At 40.7% G+C, this 14327-nt stretch overlaps 1 protein-coding gene across 1 annotated transcript in view; it reads left to right on the top strand.

Annotated features, from left to right (window-relative positions):
* The window catches only part of npas3 (neuronal PAS domain protein 3), a 182723-nt gene extending 178081 nt beyond the window's left edge, over positions 1-4642 (top strand). Inside the window, exon 11 of the mRNA XM_088925112.1 lies at positions 399-4642. Coding sequence (XP_088781238.1) covers positions 399-1738 — 1340 coding nt within the window. The 3' untranslated portion in view covers positions 1739-4642. The remainder of the gene's footprint in view (positions 1-398) is intronic.
* The last annotated feature ends 9685 nt before the right edge of the window (positions 4643-14327 follow it).

Below are 14327 nucleotides of genomic sequence, written 5' to 3'. Positions count from 1 at the left end.
CCGATAAATCCACTGATCGTAGGAGCAAATCTGACTTTCTTCCATTCATTTTGACTGAGAAAAAAAAATAATGTGGCATTATGTCCTGGGCCACATTTGTAGAATAACGATCAGACTTCATCCCTGTAGTTTCTGCCATTTTTACTCATCCATTTCTTTTCAAGGTTGAAAACAGTGTCCTCATTGGACAGTTATTGTACATTTATTCCTCTTACTGTGGGATCCCGTCCACACCTACGCATTTCATTGCTCGGTTTATCCGTTGCTCTCCTGTATCACGGGATCTGGTTTTGTTCGTTCTCAGGTGGCGAAGCCTTTGCTCAGGCCTTGCAGCGCTCACTGTGTCAGTCTTGTGCTCGGACGCATTGAGAGCGTCTTCTCTCTCTCTCTCACTGCAGAGGACAACGAGAATTCCAAGTCTGACGGGAAGGGCAACCAGTCGGAGAACAGCGAGGACCCCGAGTCAGACAGCAAGAAGCAGCCGGGGAACCCGTCGGACAACGAGATGAATTGCAACGAGGACGGCAACAGCTCCAGCAACCAGGAGAGCCAGGACAGCGAGGACAGCTTCGAGCCCTCGGACTACGAGAGCAGCAAGGCGGCGGAGGAGGACGGCTTCGGCGCGCTGGACTCCATGCACATCAAGGTGGAGCGGTACGCCGAGGGCGAGGCGGAGCTGCGGCTGCCGGGCCGGGAGTCGGTGACCTCGGACAGCGCCAAGGACTCGGACAGCGCAGGGGAGGCCAGCACCCCGTCTTCCAGCAAACACCAGAAGAGGAAGAAGAGGAGGAAAAAGCAAAAGGGAGGCAGCGTGACCAGACGCAGGCTGTCCAGCACGTCGAGCCCCAGCGGGCTGGACCCAGCCATAGTGGACCAGCCTCAGCTGCTCTCCTCACCAAACAGTGCCTCAGTGCTCAAAATCAAGACTGAAATCTCAGAGCCTATCAACTTTGACAATGACAGCAGTATCTGGAACTACCCTCCCAACCGGGAGATCTCAAGGAACGAATCCCCCTACAGTATGACCAAACCCCCCAGCTCCGACCACTTCCCCTCCCCGCAAGCCAGCAGCAGCAGCAGTTTACACGTCGCCATTCCCGACTCCGTGCTCACCCCTCCCGGGGCCGAGAGCTCCGGCAGCCGCAAGACTCAGTTCGGCGGCGGCGCCACGTCCGCCTCCAGCGTGGCCAGCCTGCCCCCGGTGTCCTCCTCAGACCCCCTCTCGCCCCCCCTCTCCGCCTCCCCGCGGGACAAGCAACAGGGAACTCCAAGCACTTCCAGCTCTTTGCTGTACACCGGCGACCTGGAAGCTCTCCAGAGGTTACAGGCTGGCAACGTGGTGCTCCCTCTGGTTCACAGGGTAACCGGGACCCTCGCCGCCACCAGCACCGCTGCCCAGCGGGTCTACACCACCGGCACCATCCGCTACGCCCCGGCGGAAGTCACCTTAGCGATGCAGGGCAACCTGCTGCCCAACACCCACGCGGTTAACTTTGTGGACGTCAACAGCTCCGGTTTCGGGATCGACCCCAAGACTCCCATGGAGATGCTGTACCACCACGTCCACCGCCTCAACATGTCGGGACCGTTCGGGGCGGCCGTGAGCGCCGCCAGCCTGACCCAAATGCCTGCAGGGAATGTCTTCACGACGGCGGAGGGCCTGTTCTCCACCCTTCCATTTCCTGTCTATAGCAACGGAATTCACACCACACAAACTCTGGAGCGGAAAGAAGACTAGAACAAAATACCGAGACCATATTACTGTGTTCACTGTCAAAGACTCTGAGGCATAAGACTGTGTTTGATTTGGGAAAAAAAAACTTAATTCTAGCACTTTGAATCTGAGCAAGTGAGCTCATGTTATGGAAATGAATGGTCCCCATGTCTTTCTCTCTCTCTCTCTGTGTATCTTTCATTATCTTTCTCTCTGTTGAACTAAAACAGATTATTCTTTATTGTAAAGAGTTAACTTTTTTGCCTTCAGAGAGTCAAGAATACCTGATGCCTGCTCTTTCGTCTTCTAAGATGTGCTTTTATTTTAAGTCTTTGCATCTTTATGAAGATGCCTTCAGTTTGTCTGAAAGGTAATGGTTAAGATAATTTCAGTACGTAAAACCTAGAGGTTTTTAATTCATAACTTGATGTGATCAAGGTTGAAGGAGACAAACAGAGAAAGTGTACCCTGCTTGAATAAGTTAAACCGAAGGGGATTTTGTTGCTGTTTCTCATTTGTGGAGAGCACTACAGAATTTATGCAGTGTTTCGTCTTTTTATATAACTCACAATTTGCTTACTTACAAACAACACATTTGAAGTATTTTGGCCCATGATTAGAATGTTGCTAACCTGTGCACAGAATGTCAAAAGAAAGTACAAAGTGCTTTTGGAACAGGTTAGTAAGATATTTACATTTACATTTCCTCTTAAAAACATGGTGCTACCATTTAGTAACATTCAAACAACAGGCTGGAGTAGACGTCTTGTTGAAGAAGTATATATATGAATAAAAAATGGAAGATTTTATACTGGGTATCTAGTTTGTCACTGCAGCCTCTCCGTTAGAATAGATAAGGAACTCTTTCATTTTCATGTGCTGCAGGACAGGAAATTCTTACCTCCAAGCTAACAAAAATAGCCTCACATTAACCTTTCTCTTGGGTCAGTCAGCTGTTTTGAAGTGTACGAAAGCTCAATTAAATTGAGCTCAGGAACAGAACTTGAGCAGGTTTATTTTATTTTTCTCTTTAATGATAATCTCAGTATAACTGAGGCTAATTCGCAACATTAACTTTAAAATATTTTTTTTACAAATATTTAACTTTAATCAATCACCATTTAAATGTTTGGTTTTGGTCTCATTTTTTACATTGAGAATCCTTTTATCTGTGACCTCTGGCTTTTAGCTTTCTTTTTTGCATTGATTTGACATTCAGAATTGGACGCATTGTGATTAAAAAAAAAATCACGGATTGGTCAATGAGATTGTAATAGGTACGTGCAATTCAAAACAAGAAGTAATGCGTTTTGGGAAAAAAAAAAAGTTCACATTCCTAGTTTTTTCTCTCTCTGTTGCCAAAAAGTAAATATCACGGTTCGGTGTTGAAAACACTGTGATTGTTGTTTTAAAAAAAAAAGAAAAATTCTAAAAAAAAATATGATTCTTCCACTTCATCGTTTGGCAGCCGTTCATCAAAGGCGTCTATTAACAAAGTGAGATCCGTAATGTGTACAACGTGTAAGTGTCCTTGGCTGTCAGTCTCATTGCAATTTCAGTGTGTGTTACTATATGCAGTATATACGGAGCTGATGTAGCTGTTTTGTCCCTTGTCTTCTCTGTGCTTTATCTAGTCTGGGGGGCTAGTCCCACTCCTGCTGTCCTAGTGAAACAGTGATTCTTGGGGGTTAGTGGATTTTGTGTGGTGGCCTTCCTATGTAATGTCACCTTTTTTCTGCTTCCTCTTGTCTGTATTCTTTTGTTTCTGCTATTGCTTTGCTGTTGTGTAGTCTACAGACCTCGTTCTCTCAGAGATAAAAGACTCTTAACTAGTTCAAGGTTTCATGGAGCCATTTTTCCCCGCAGAGGAATTCTGGGTATGACTTCAGTTTCCTGCTTGCTACACATTTACACTTTAAATAAAAAAAAAAACAACAACAACAAGTAACGCTTAGATGTATGTAACAGACTGATACCATAAAGCCTCAGTTGTAAAAACATTCCCAGAGTCCCTTGTGCTTATCTTGTATGTATTGGGTGTATTTCATTGGTTTCCACTGAACCTGTTGAATTCAAGGACCCTGCAACACACTGGAAAAAAATATCATGAATATTCTTTAAAGACAAATACGATTTTAAAATTTCTTAATGAAATGAGACAAAACGTTTCACACTATAAATCTATTTTTATAGGTTTTTTGGATGCATGTTTACTAAGTTGACAGTTCGGTTTGCCCGATTTTGTTTGGTCCAGCAGCTTTGTCGGCATTAAGTGTTTTTAATGTTAGTCTGTCCAGCAAAGCGAAGGCAGGCGGATATTTGACATTTTGTTGAATCGGTCTTCTCCTTTACAAAGACGAGGACACAAGCAGCAAGCAGTCTCTGTGAAAGTCTGTTGTTTTGTTTTCTAACCCAGGTACTAAATCAATGCAAATAAACCTAACAGGGGCATTGGAAAGGATCCAGCAATTTAAGCCATCCACAGAAAGCAGGAGAGTTAAGTGTCCCTCTATAAGTGTCCTAGATTGATTGTGTTTTTGTACATAAAAAGGTGGGGCAGCTCAGGGGCAGCTCTAGAATAACACACTGTGGACAGCCCAAGAAATACACCCATATGTTACAACAGAACAGCAGAGGAGCTGTTTTAATGTTTCTGTGTTGTGTCAAAATAATTGCTGGTGATTTAAACTAACAAATAATCTCAGCTGCTGTCAAAATACATAGTGTTTAAAATTACAGTATGAAAAAAAAACACTTCATTACCTGTGAAGACTGTGTCTGTGTTTTTAACTATTTCTTGTACAATTATACAGAATCTTTTATGAGGAAATTGGTGCCAAGTAGCTGAATAATGGGGAAAGGGATTCTCTTAGTATCAATGTTAACAGTGTTACAAATTCTAAATACAAAAAAATTAAAATATTAAAAAGAGAAACTATGGTACATTTTATTTTTTTGGGTTTTAAAACTTATAACTAACTGAAGCTAACTTTTGAGTGCCTGGCTTATTTTTTAAAACATCTTTTTTTCATTGACCATTGGATAATGCTGCAATTCAGAAATGTACATACTTCATTTACAACAGGGTTATTTTATACTTTTGTAGATTCTCATCAGTTCAAAGAAACATGTCATACATGGTTGTCTTTATGTAACTCGATTTTCTATCATCCAACAGGTACCATATTCATAATAAACTTCTCTTGGATTCGTTACTATCTGGCATCATTTCTTTTGCATTCGATCATCATGAATGAGTCCCACACTACCGATGAACTCCCAGTTAATTTATTTTTTGTTTATTCGTTTTGTTTTTTCAATTTTTTCTTCCATGTTGAAATCTACCGTACTACAGCTGCTGTGCTTTTCAATGTCAAAGAGCTGTTCTGCAGGTGGGTGCCTGCTTTCTCTGAAGTTTCACAAGAGGTCTCCTGGTCAGATGTGTAGAAGGAGATTGGAGAAGAAGGCATCATTACCTGAGGGCTATGGGTCCACGTCTCAGACAGACACTGCTGTTTAACCCTTGAGCAAGCTGACTCTCCCATATTGTTCAAGTACCGTGGCCAGCTGCTTTTATGAGATGTGTTCTCATTTCGTACATGGGCGCAAATGTATGTCGCTTTGGACGAAGAAGTTAGCCAAATAAGTTTTTGTTTTTATTTTATTATTAGTGAGCAAATAAGTATTTGAAAGCAAACCTGGTTACTTTGTTCTGCTCAGTTTGAAGTTTGAAAAAGAAAGTGGACTTATAAACGCATTTAAAAAGAAGTGAGACCAGATGAGTGTAGACAGGCTGAGTTATTAACCCTTAGAGGACACTACAGTAATTAGCAGTCCTTTAAATCTTTAATCTCCTGTGCTAAAGGTGCTGGACATATACATATATATAGTTGCTGTCATGTTAAGGGGGAGTCAAAGATAATTGCAATACGCAGATGAAACAGACAAAGTGAACTTATTCCAGAAATGAACATCCTCTGCACAGTAAGTCACTTCAACCTGTGGTCTCTTAGCTTTGAAATGTGGCTGTAATAGCCCATGGATCTTTTATTCATGGCACTTTAAATTTTGAGGGTCCAGATTTTCAAAATCCCTGTAAATATCAGACACCCTTTAGGCCATTCTTACATTTTCATGAATTACTTGTTTATTCATACTTAATGCATAGAACTATAGTTTCAGTCTGAATCCTTCTAGTATTATGATTTTATTTTAAAAAGGCTGTTGAAATATTTAAGTGGTTATTTAAGTTTTCAATACTTGTCACATATGGCTATAGTTCTTCAGTTTATTTAGGAGAAACATTGTATTTAAACACATGCTTTGTAAATAGAAATGGGCATAATATGTGTAGAAAGGAAATGTAACAGAATAACGCTGTAGGGAAATTCCCATATGTTCACAGTGAAGTCTCCATCCATGCCTAACATTTGTGGCAGACCAGCTGTGGTTGAAGTGAGATTTATGTAAATATTCACCCTAAACTTTGCTTGGTTTTGTTTTAAACTCTGAAGTCTATTCCGCACTCAGTACACAATAGCTTATTTAATCAAAGTGGTTTTATATGCAAGAAATCAGTCTATAATCTATACACAATTATATTACAGTTGTTTTCCAAGCAGAACATTACTGAGTTCATTTGTTTTACATTATACACATGTTCTTGGCCTTTTCTTACACTTGTACTTCAGGATATACATCATAAAACAGAAGAACAGTCTCTTGCAGCTATTGCTTTTAAAAAAATATGTGATGTTAGTTTTAATCAGAGTGTCTCCTGATATTTAGGTTAACACGGAATGGGCCTGTTGTTTTGTTCAGCGAAGCACAGACATGGATGAAGAAGGTACAATGTAGTGGAAAAAGTCTCTGGTCTGCGCCTGAAGACCGTAAGCAAACTACTGGATATTCTTAACATCTCAAATAAAAACAGCAGTCAAGGGCATCCTGACAATAGCACTGGCACAAACAGTTTAAATGCCATGAGTACCTATTACTTGGCAGTTGGCACCAAGTACATGGTTTGTCTACAGTGCAATGTGATCCCATTTTCAAGTGGTCTGCTGGATGGATGCAGTATTGCACCTAATCGTTTTAACTCAGATTGTGAGACAATAATTGTATGCTTTAAAAATTCTAGTTTTAAACTAAAACTAGCAGTGTTAATAAAACCCCAATTATGTTAATTGGGCTCTAGTCTCCACTCCACTCTTTTCCCCTTGGGTCTAGGGCTTTGGTCCTGTAGGAGACCTCATCACAAGACCAGCAGATCCCTGCAATCTTTTTTTAATATAAATTATAAATTGCCATTTTAGAACTGGTTTCAGGACTCCTGCTCATTGTACACAGTGCGAGAACGAGTGAAACATCGTAATAATCCTCTTCGCAACCGCAGGTGACATTTAAAATGTAGCTTTACAGGGAATACTTATATGAAGTGCTCCCAATTTATCTTCATCTAATAGATTTCTGACTGCAGCATCAATTTCGGAAAATTATTATATTGTTTTAGGATTGTGCCTCTCCCCCCAAAGTTTACAGGCAAACTCTTGTTGATTGTCCAGCGCATTCTTTTCAGACAATGTCCCTCAACAATTCTAAACCAAGTCTCCTGTTTCCTTCTTTATCTCCAGCTCCAGGTGGAAACCAGCCCCAGCCAAGACCCCATTCCCAAAGCCTGTGTGATCCTGCCTGGCTAGCATTCTGACAAAGACCATGATCTAGACTTACTTAACTGCAAAGCTGAAATCCTAACCCCACATATGTGCATATGCAGGGGGGATTGCAGAACAGTGGTTCCCAGCCCTGATCCAGGAGGAGCACTATGTCTTCTGGTTTTTGCTCTAGCTGAGTTCATAATCACAGGCTAATTGAGTTCAGTTTTACATCTGGGGCAGATCTGTAAATGCTTGCTTTGAGCTCTTGAAAGGTCAAAAGGGATTTTTAATTGGTATCAGAACTGGCCTCATTCAGGTGTGTCGCCTGAGATGTAACGAATTGAAGCTCTGCTGAAGGGAGAATCGCTGATTGGGAGCATGTCTGACACAGTGTCATTCCCACCTGTGGCTGTACATCATCAATTTATAAACTGGTAAGGGCCATGTGGTTCCAGCAAGCATGCTGAGAAGAGGCTGTCTGTAGCTGTGTGCGTGCGCTAAATTTGTTTGAAACAGTATCCTTGAAGTAATATATTAATAACAACTTAAATAAAAGTCTAAACAAGTAAGCAGATTAAGTCATCAATTAGCACTGGGGATTTAGTATTTCCTCCATCAAGACAAAGCGGAATGGCTGCCATTCCAGGAGTAAAAACTACCTTGGAAGAAATGGCATGATCTTGTAGCTGTAAATACACAGTTCGATACAAAGAGAACAATAGGGATTTCAGATCACACAAAATCTAGATTTCCCCTGTGACCGTTTGCTGTTACGGATTATTCGTCATTGACTTGTTTCGTTCGTGCTCAGTGATCAGAACTTTTTTGAAGCACTTGAGCACTTGCATTCACTGCTAAACCACTAGAATGCAGAAACAGATTTAAGGAAGACTTTTGTGAAAACTCATTAAAGTTACATCTTCAGCTCAGATAGGTTTCTTAGTATTTAGCGAGGTAAAATTCTCTTTTAAATTACAATTTCTTCAACAACAGGTACAAATAACATTATAACATTAAACATATCCATGGGCTACTGCCTAAATTAAAAAAAAACATCTATAATAACCTGTACATTAAGATATTATTTTAGGAGTCAGATATTTTAATAATAATCTTGCTCTACAAAATCAAGCTTAAAATGGGATTCCAACAATGAACATTTCTGATTTACAAAAAAACTAACTAATTAGTACAACTCCTATTTTATTTTTAATAATGTCAGTGGTTTTGAATAATTACATTCTCATAAAAGAGCTGTGAAAAACCTTACCTTGTCTTGTTTTGGTTTGGTTTCAGGGTTGGAAGTCTGAAGTCTGCAGCAGACCATTACAGCTAAACCCAAAGACATTTATGTTGAAGAAAAGCAGGTAATTCTGAAGACAAATTTGCTGAAAGACAAAACACAAATCAGAACTACAATACAGAAATTTAGGCTTGGCAAAAATCAATGGTTTAGAACATGCTGAAGGAGAAAAAAGGGTATAAATATCAGCCAATCAGACGAGAAAAACGTTTGCAGTTAATGACAGAAAATGATCAGAGCTGTCAAGGAAACCCCTAAAACAACTGAAACCTCTAAAATACAGAGCTGAAGTACAAAGGCTACACTGCAAGATGTAAACCTCTCATCAAGCCCAAGATCAGAAAAGCTAGATTCGAGTTTTCTCCAAATCCCCCTACAAAGATGAATCACACAGATTTTAGTATAAAACTTTGTGGACAGATCAGACTAAAACTATCCTTTACGAAAGTGATAGAAAGTTTAAAGTGTGAAGCACGATATATATATATAAGACACATTATATATAAGACATACACAGGCTTATGTAGAGAGAGTAGAGCAGTTTATTGCTATTATGTACACGTACACTGGAATTCTTAATCGTGCTGATCTCTTGGAACATACACAGTACAACAGACACACCACACCATGTAGACAGTACATTACAAACATGATAAATGTTGTGGGACAATAAATACACAGTGAGAAAAAAACACATGGTCGACCATGCTAAAAGTGCACAGTGCAGATGCGTATAGCAATATATATTCCTCTCTTTACTGTGGATCTCCAGGTATGCTGTTCAGATGAAGAATTTTTTTTAACTTGAGGGAGAATATCAGGCTTCTCGCAGACAGCCTCCTGTTTCTCCATTTTTCACATTCTCAATCAACTTCATCAACCAATTTAAATCCTCTTGTTTCCAGATCTGACCCTGTCATTCATCCGCTCACAGAAACTTAACCAGCACAACCCTCACTTACACCCTACAGTTTCCCATTCAAACCCCCGGTATCAGTCAATGCCATTAAATCTGCAGAAGCCGCATTGCTCTCCACTCCTGCAGCTCCTAATACTGTAGACCCTGATGTGAAAACTGGACCCTGGCTAAGCTGCAAAGGACCGTCTATAATAATGGTATTCCATTTAAAAGAAATCCACCAAAGAAAGCTCTTTTTCCTCTGTATATCTCTAAGGTCTGTAACACAAACAAGCTGCTGTCATTCAGCATGCTTCTGCATCTGGCGATGATATCCTCCAGCACGCAGCAGGACACCAGTTTACTGAAAGCAACCCTACCAACCCCAGATACATCCATTCTACCTCACCCCCCTGTTTCTTCTTTTAACATCCTTCTTCACAGTCTGTCTCTTACATTCCGGTTTCTCCTGCCTTTCCTGCTCCCTCCTGTTTTCCTAACACTCTTTCTTCTGCACCCTCTTTTGCTTCTGTCTCCAGTGTCCAGTGTGGCCTGTTGCTTCTGATGCCATCGGCCCTGGGTCTGTCCGGCGTCCTACTTCCAGCTCAGCTAGAGGACATCCTACACCATTTAAAGTCTGCTTTTCTTCCTGCCTCTTGATGCCACCTCCTCATCCCCGGGTTTGTCTGGCGTCCTACCTCCGGTCCACCAGCAGGCTTTCCACAGCCTTCTATTTTAAACTTTTGCTTTTCCTTGTGTCTCTATATCCCTAGCACAACCCTGAGTCCCCCTTTCTCGGCCCCCAATTGTCCCAATACCACCTCCTTTGCCCCAGCTCTGTCTGGCATCCTACTTTCAGCCTGGGCAGTAGGCGTCCTACAGCCTCCTTCTGTCTCTATCCCCGTTCTTCAACATGGCCCAACATTCTTGGTCTCTCAACCCCCACTGCTCCTGATGTCACTTCCTCGCCTCTGGTCTGTCTGGTGTCCTACTTGCGCCTAAGTCAACATGGGAGTCCTACCATCCGGATCTTTCCAATCTCATAAAACATTCTGCATTCTTTTAGCATTGATTTAAAGAGACTTGGTTGCAGGTCTTCATAAACATACATTCGAACCATTTCCATTGAACTGAATTAAGCGTTTTTGTGGCTTTCTGTATAATCGCTCAGATCACTGCATTCTTTTAGTATCTGACAATCCTGCTCTCTTTCTTTCTCCACTCGTGGTTTTGGGGTTAGTTTGTTTCCTTCTGGGGTTCACGCCTCCTCCTCCTATAACCAGGGCGCCGCCCTTTAACCAAGTGGCAAACATTCACAAAGCATCTGATTCTTGGATGTTGTTATCCCTTGGGAACTCAAGGTGTCAGCAGCAAAGGCTTGGCAAAGCATCTCGAAAGACTGCAGAAATAGTGTGGCGAGTTTAATGGGTTACACATTTTTATGTAGTTATTGCCTCAAAGGAATATGAACCAAATACTGACTTTCAGACTCTGAAATCTGAATGTGTGTCAATACCAGAAACCACTGGGTTGAACAGAAACATTTTTGTGTTCTAATATAATAAAATGCATGTATGGGATTAACCAAAAACAGAATGTGCAATGCACTTAGCATTGCTTAACACTTAATTGCTTAACTATAAAGCAAAAATCTGTTTTGAATTTTCTGTCCCAATACATTTGGAGGTCACTCCAACACACAAATGGAGTGTTTAGCCCTAAAAGTGTATGAAAAAGCACTGTAGCAGCTAAATGCTTTGACTTCTTGTTAATTTATGAGGCTGTCAGATAACTGGAATCAGGAAAGATGATCCCATTTTCTTTCATTTATTTTGAGTCAAAGGTTCAGTTTTGGAAATCTTATTGCAGCTGCCAGTCATCGTACTCCCTTAATTTCTGTAGGTGGAAGGAGGTCGTGGCAGAGATTGACTTTTAAAGAAATCCAGAAGTTTTTAAATATTTTACACAATTTTAAATGAAGGGCATGAATCATAGATCAGAAGAAGACGAAAAAATCCATAGGCACAGGCTGGCTCTAATGACCCTACCCTGCCAGACATACCCACCTTTCCTCATTATAACTTTGAAACACTGTTTAGATACCGAAAGGGCGAAATCATTAGGTTAACTTTCTTACTGCAAGTACAAAACACACTATCTGCATGCATGATATGAATTAATGCAAGAGTTATGGTTTGCCTTTTTGTTCTTTGAAAGTGTAAAGAAAACCTCAGTTAACACTCTAAATTACTGTATCACAAAGCTGATTCCAGCGCCTTGTGCCATCACACTGTCAGATTTAGCTTTAGGTGATTCTATACGTAGTTTGGTACGTGCCCAGATTTCATAACTAGAAAAAAAGACACCGTAGCGTGGTTTAAAACATTTAAATACTGTGTGCGAAGGGCTAAACAGCAGTTTTACTTGTCGTCGTCCCCCCTTCTTGCAAAGAAAGTCAAAATCTAAAGAATTCATTTTCAAGGTCAAACTGAGCCTGGAGGCGCTCGTTTCGTAAAGAGATGAAGTGGCAACTTTTGCAACTACAATTAGCCAGATCGTCCTCAAAGTGGATTACCGCAGAATCCCTCAACCTAAGATGTTTAACACACGTTGCCAGGATGTAAAGCTTGGGGAAGAATACTCTGAAGGTAAATGTCGATTTTTTTCTGTGAGAACTGGAAATATTTACACCTCCATTTGACGACGTAATTGAAAGAGCTTTTTTTTCAAGTGGCTTGAATTAAGGGATTGAACAAAGAGAACTGTAGACGATCAAACGCGTAATCGTCATCACTTCTTTATTCCTAAACTTTCTTACATAGAAGTAGTGTTTGTAGCGCGGATTCATTCGCCTACCTGAATATACATTATATGTCGGAAGAAATGAATATAATCTCTTGGATGACTGCGCCAACCTGTGAGGAGCTGTTGTTCTCACGTTCAATATAGCAGGCGTGTCGCCTCTGAGCTACTGAATGACCTGTTCTGCGTTGTTTTAATTAGATTCGCCAGGAGATTGGGTGAAAGATGTACGCGTGTGCTGTTGGAAAACCCTATACAGACAGAAGGAAATCTGGATTGATTGCAATGATTAGAATGCATACAGAACCTGGTAGTAAAGGAAAATGTCAAAGAAGGATGTCTCCTACTTACTTAAATAGCGTACCCTGTACTGCATATTAAAACACTCCTCAAACAAGTTGTACCCCCTTCAACTGCAGAAAAAAAATCGAGCTATGCTATTATTTGGTATAAACGTGACTGAAGTACAGGAAGTTCAGAGCAAGACGGTTTTTTGCCCTACAAAGGTTGCAGCAATCTGCAACTCATCCCTCAAGCTTGGATTGTGTACAGGTACACTAGTCTCATAAAGTATTCAAAGAGCATGACCCGTATAACTAATATAACCTAATCTGGATAACAGTTTAGTATGTGATGAACAGTAGTTATTTTATTCGCAGAAGTACACCCTCAGCTCTTACAGTTTGGCTTCTGCATGTCGTAAACGTCATTAGCAGGTTTTGGGAATCATTTACACGGAAGTGCTAAAATATTGCTTTCTAAAGATGCAAGCTCGAGTGCTACTCTAAAATACTTCAGGTTGATTTTTAGTGCTCTGTTTATCTACTTGGTCCTAAGCTGTTCATAATTGCTCACCAAACAGGTACAGAAGCAGAGAGACTGTCAGAATACATATTTACTATGTTGTGGGAAGGACTGTGGTATGACCACGACAGTCAAAACTCTTTCACTGGCAGAATAAGATGCAGATCCCTCCAGAAACTGGTGTAACGCTGTGGTGGTTGGTATTTATTCTTGTAAGTAAAACCCGCCACTGTTTATAGGTCATTTTTCTTATGATGTGTCTTCAACCTCCAAAGTAACCTACAAATTTCTGTTGAAAAAAATCGAGTCTGTTTGGCAAATAACCTCTTTTTAGAGCCACATTGCTGATGGCTGCCAAGATGAAAGTGGAGAGTAAAATTACTTTCCGAGCTGCCTGTTTGCTCATTGTTGCCCACTTATATAATCTGACCCGGCTACTCATTTTCCTCTCTAGAAAGAATAGCTAAACCGCAGCAGGTGGAACAACAGAAAGCACTAGCATTTTTAAAATAAAAATAATTCATCCTGGTCATCCAACATTCCTACTTCTCTCCTGCCAAATTAGCAAACACATAAATTGCCCAGATGATAGATTTTCCTGTTTAAGACCATGAACAATGAAATATGTTTATAAGATACAGATTCAATGTGTTTATTGTAATTTCTACATCAGAACTACAAAAATATTGATCTTTTATCCTGTAAGTTCAGTTGGTTTTTTTTCTCAAAAGTGCAGTTTTTAGCAGATGTAAATCATGTTCGTTGTAAATGACTTATAAAGCCGTTTACTCTACTGAAGTATATACAGTATTAATTACACACTGTACTTATTAATATAATTATTAATATACTTTGTTTTTTTTTCAGGTAAATGTGTTTCTGCTGCCCTCCTGGTTTTGTAGGCCTGTAACTGCAACCTGTGAGAACACACTTTCATGGGCACAGTTAAGGTGTGTGTGTGTGTCCCATCACCAGACCCGAGAGGCTGTTGGGAATCCTGAATCCCAGGAACAGCTGTCTGCGGGATCCTGAAGTAATGCCCATTCCTCCTCCCACCACCATATCCCTAGTAACAAACCAAAATTTGGGAAGTTGATCAGGATCCTCCTTTTAAATTCCACTGGTAGGACACGCGCAATTTCTGCTCTA

Source organism: Atractosteus spatula, chromosome 9 (assembly GCF_055471065.1).
Source record: "Atractosteus spatula isolate fAtrSpa1 chromosome 9, fAtrSpa1.hap1, whole genome shotgun sequence".
In the NCBI taxonomy this organism is placed as follows: Eukaryota; Metazoa; Chordata; class Actinopteri; order Semionotiformes; family Lepisosteidae; genus Atractosteus; species Atractosteus spatula.
Note: the sequence above shows the minus strand (reverse complement) of the source record. Positions and strands in the feature narration are given on the sequence as shown.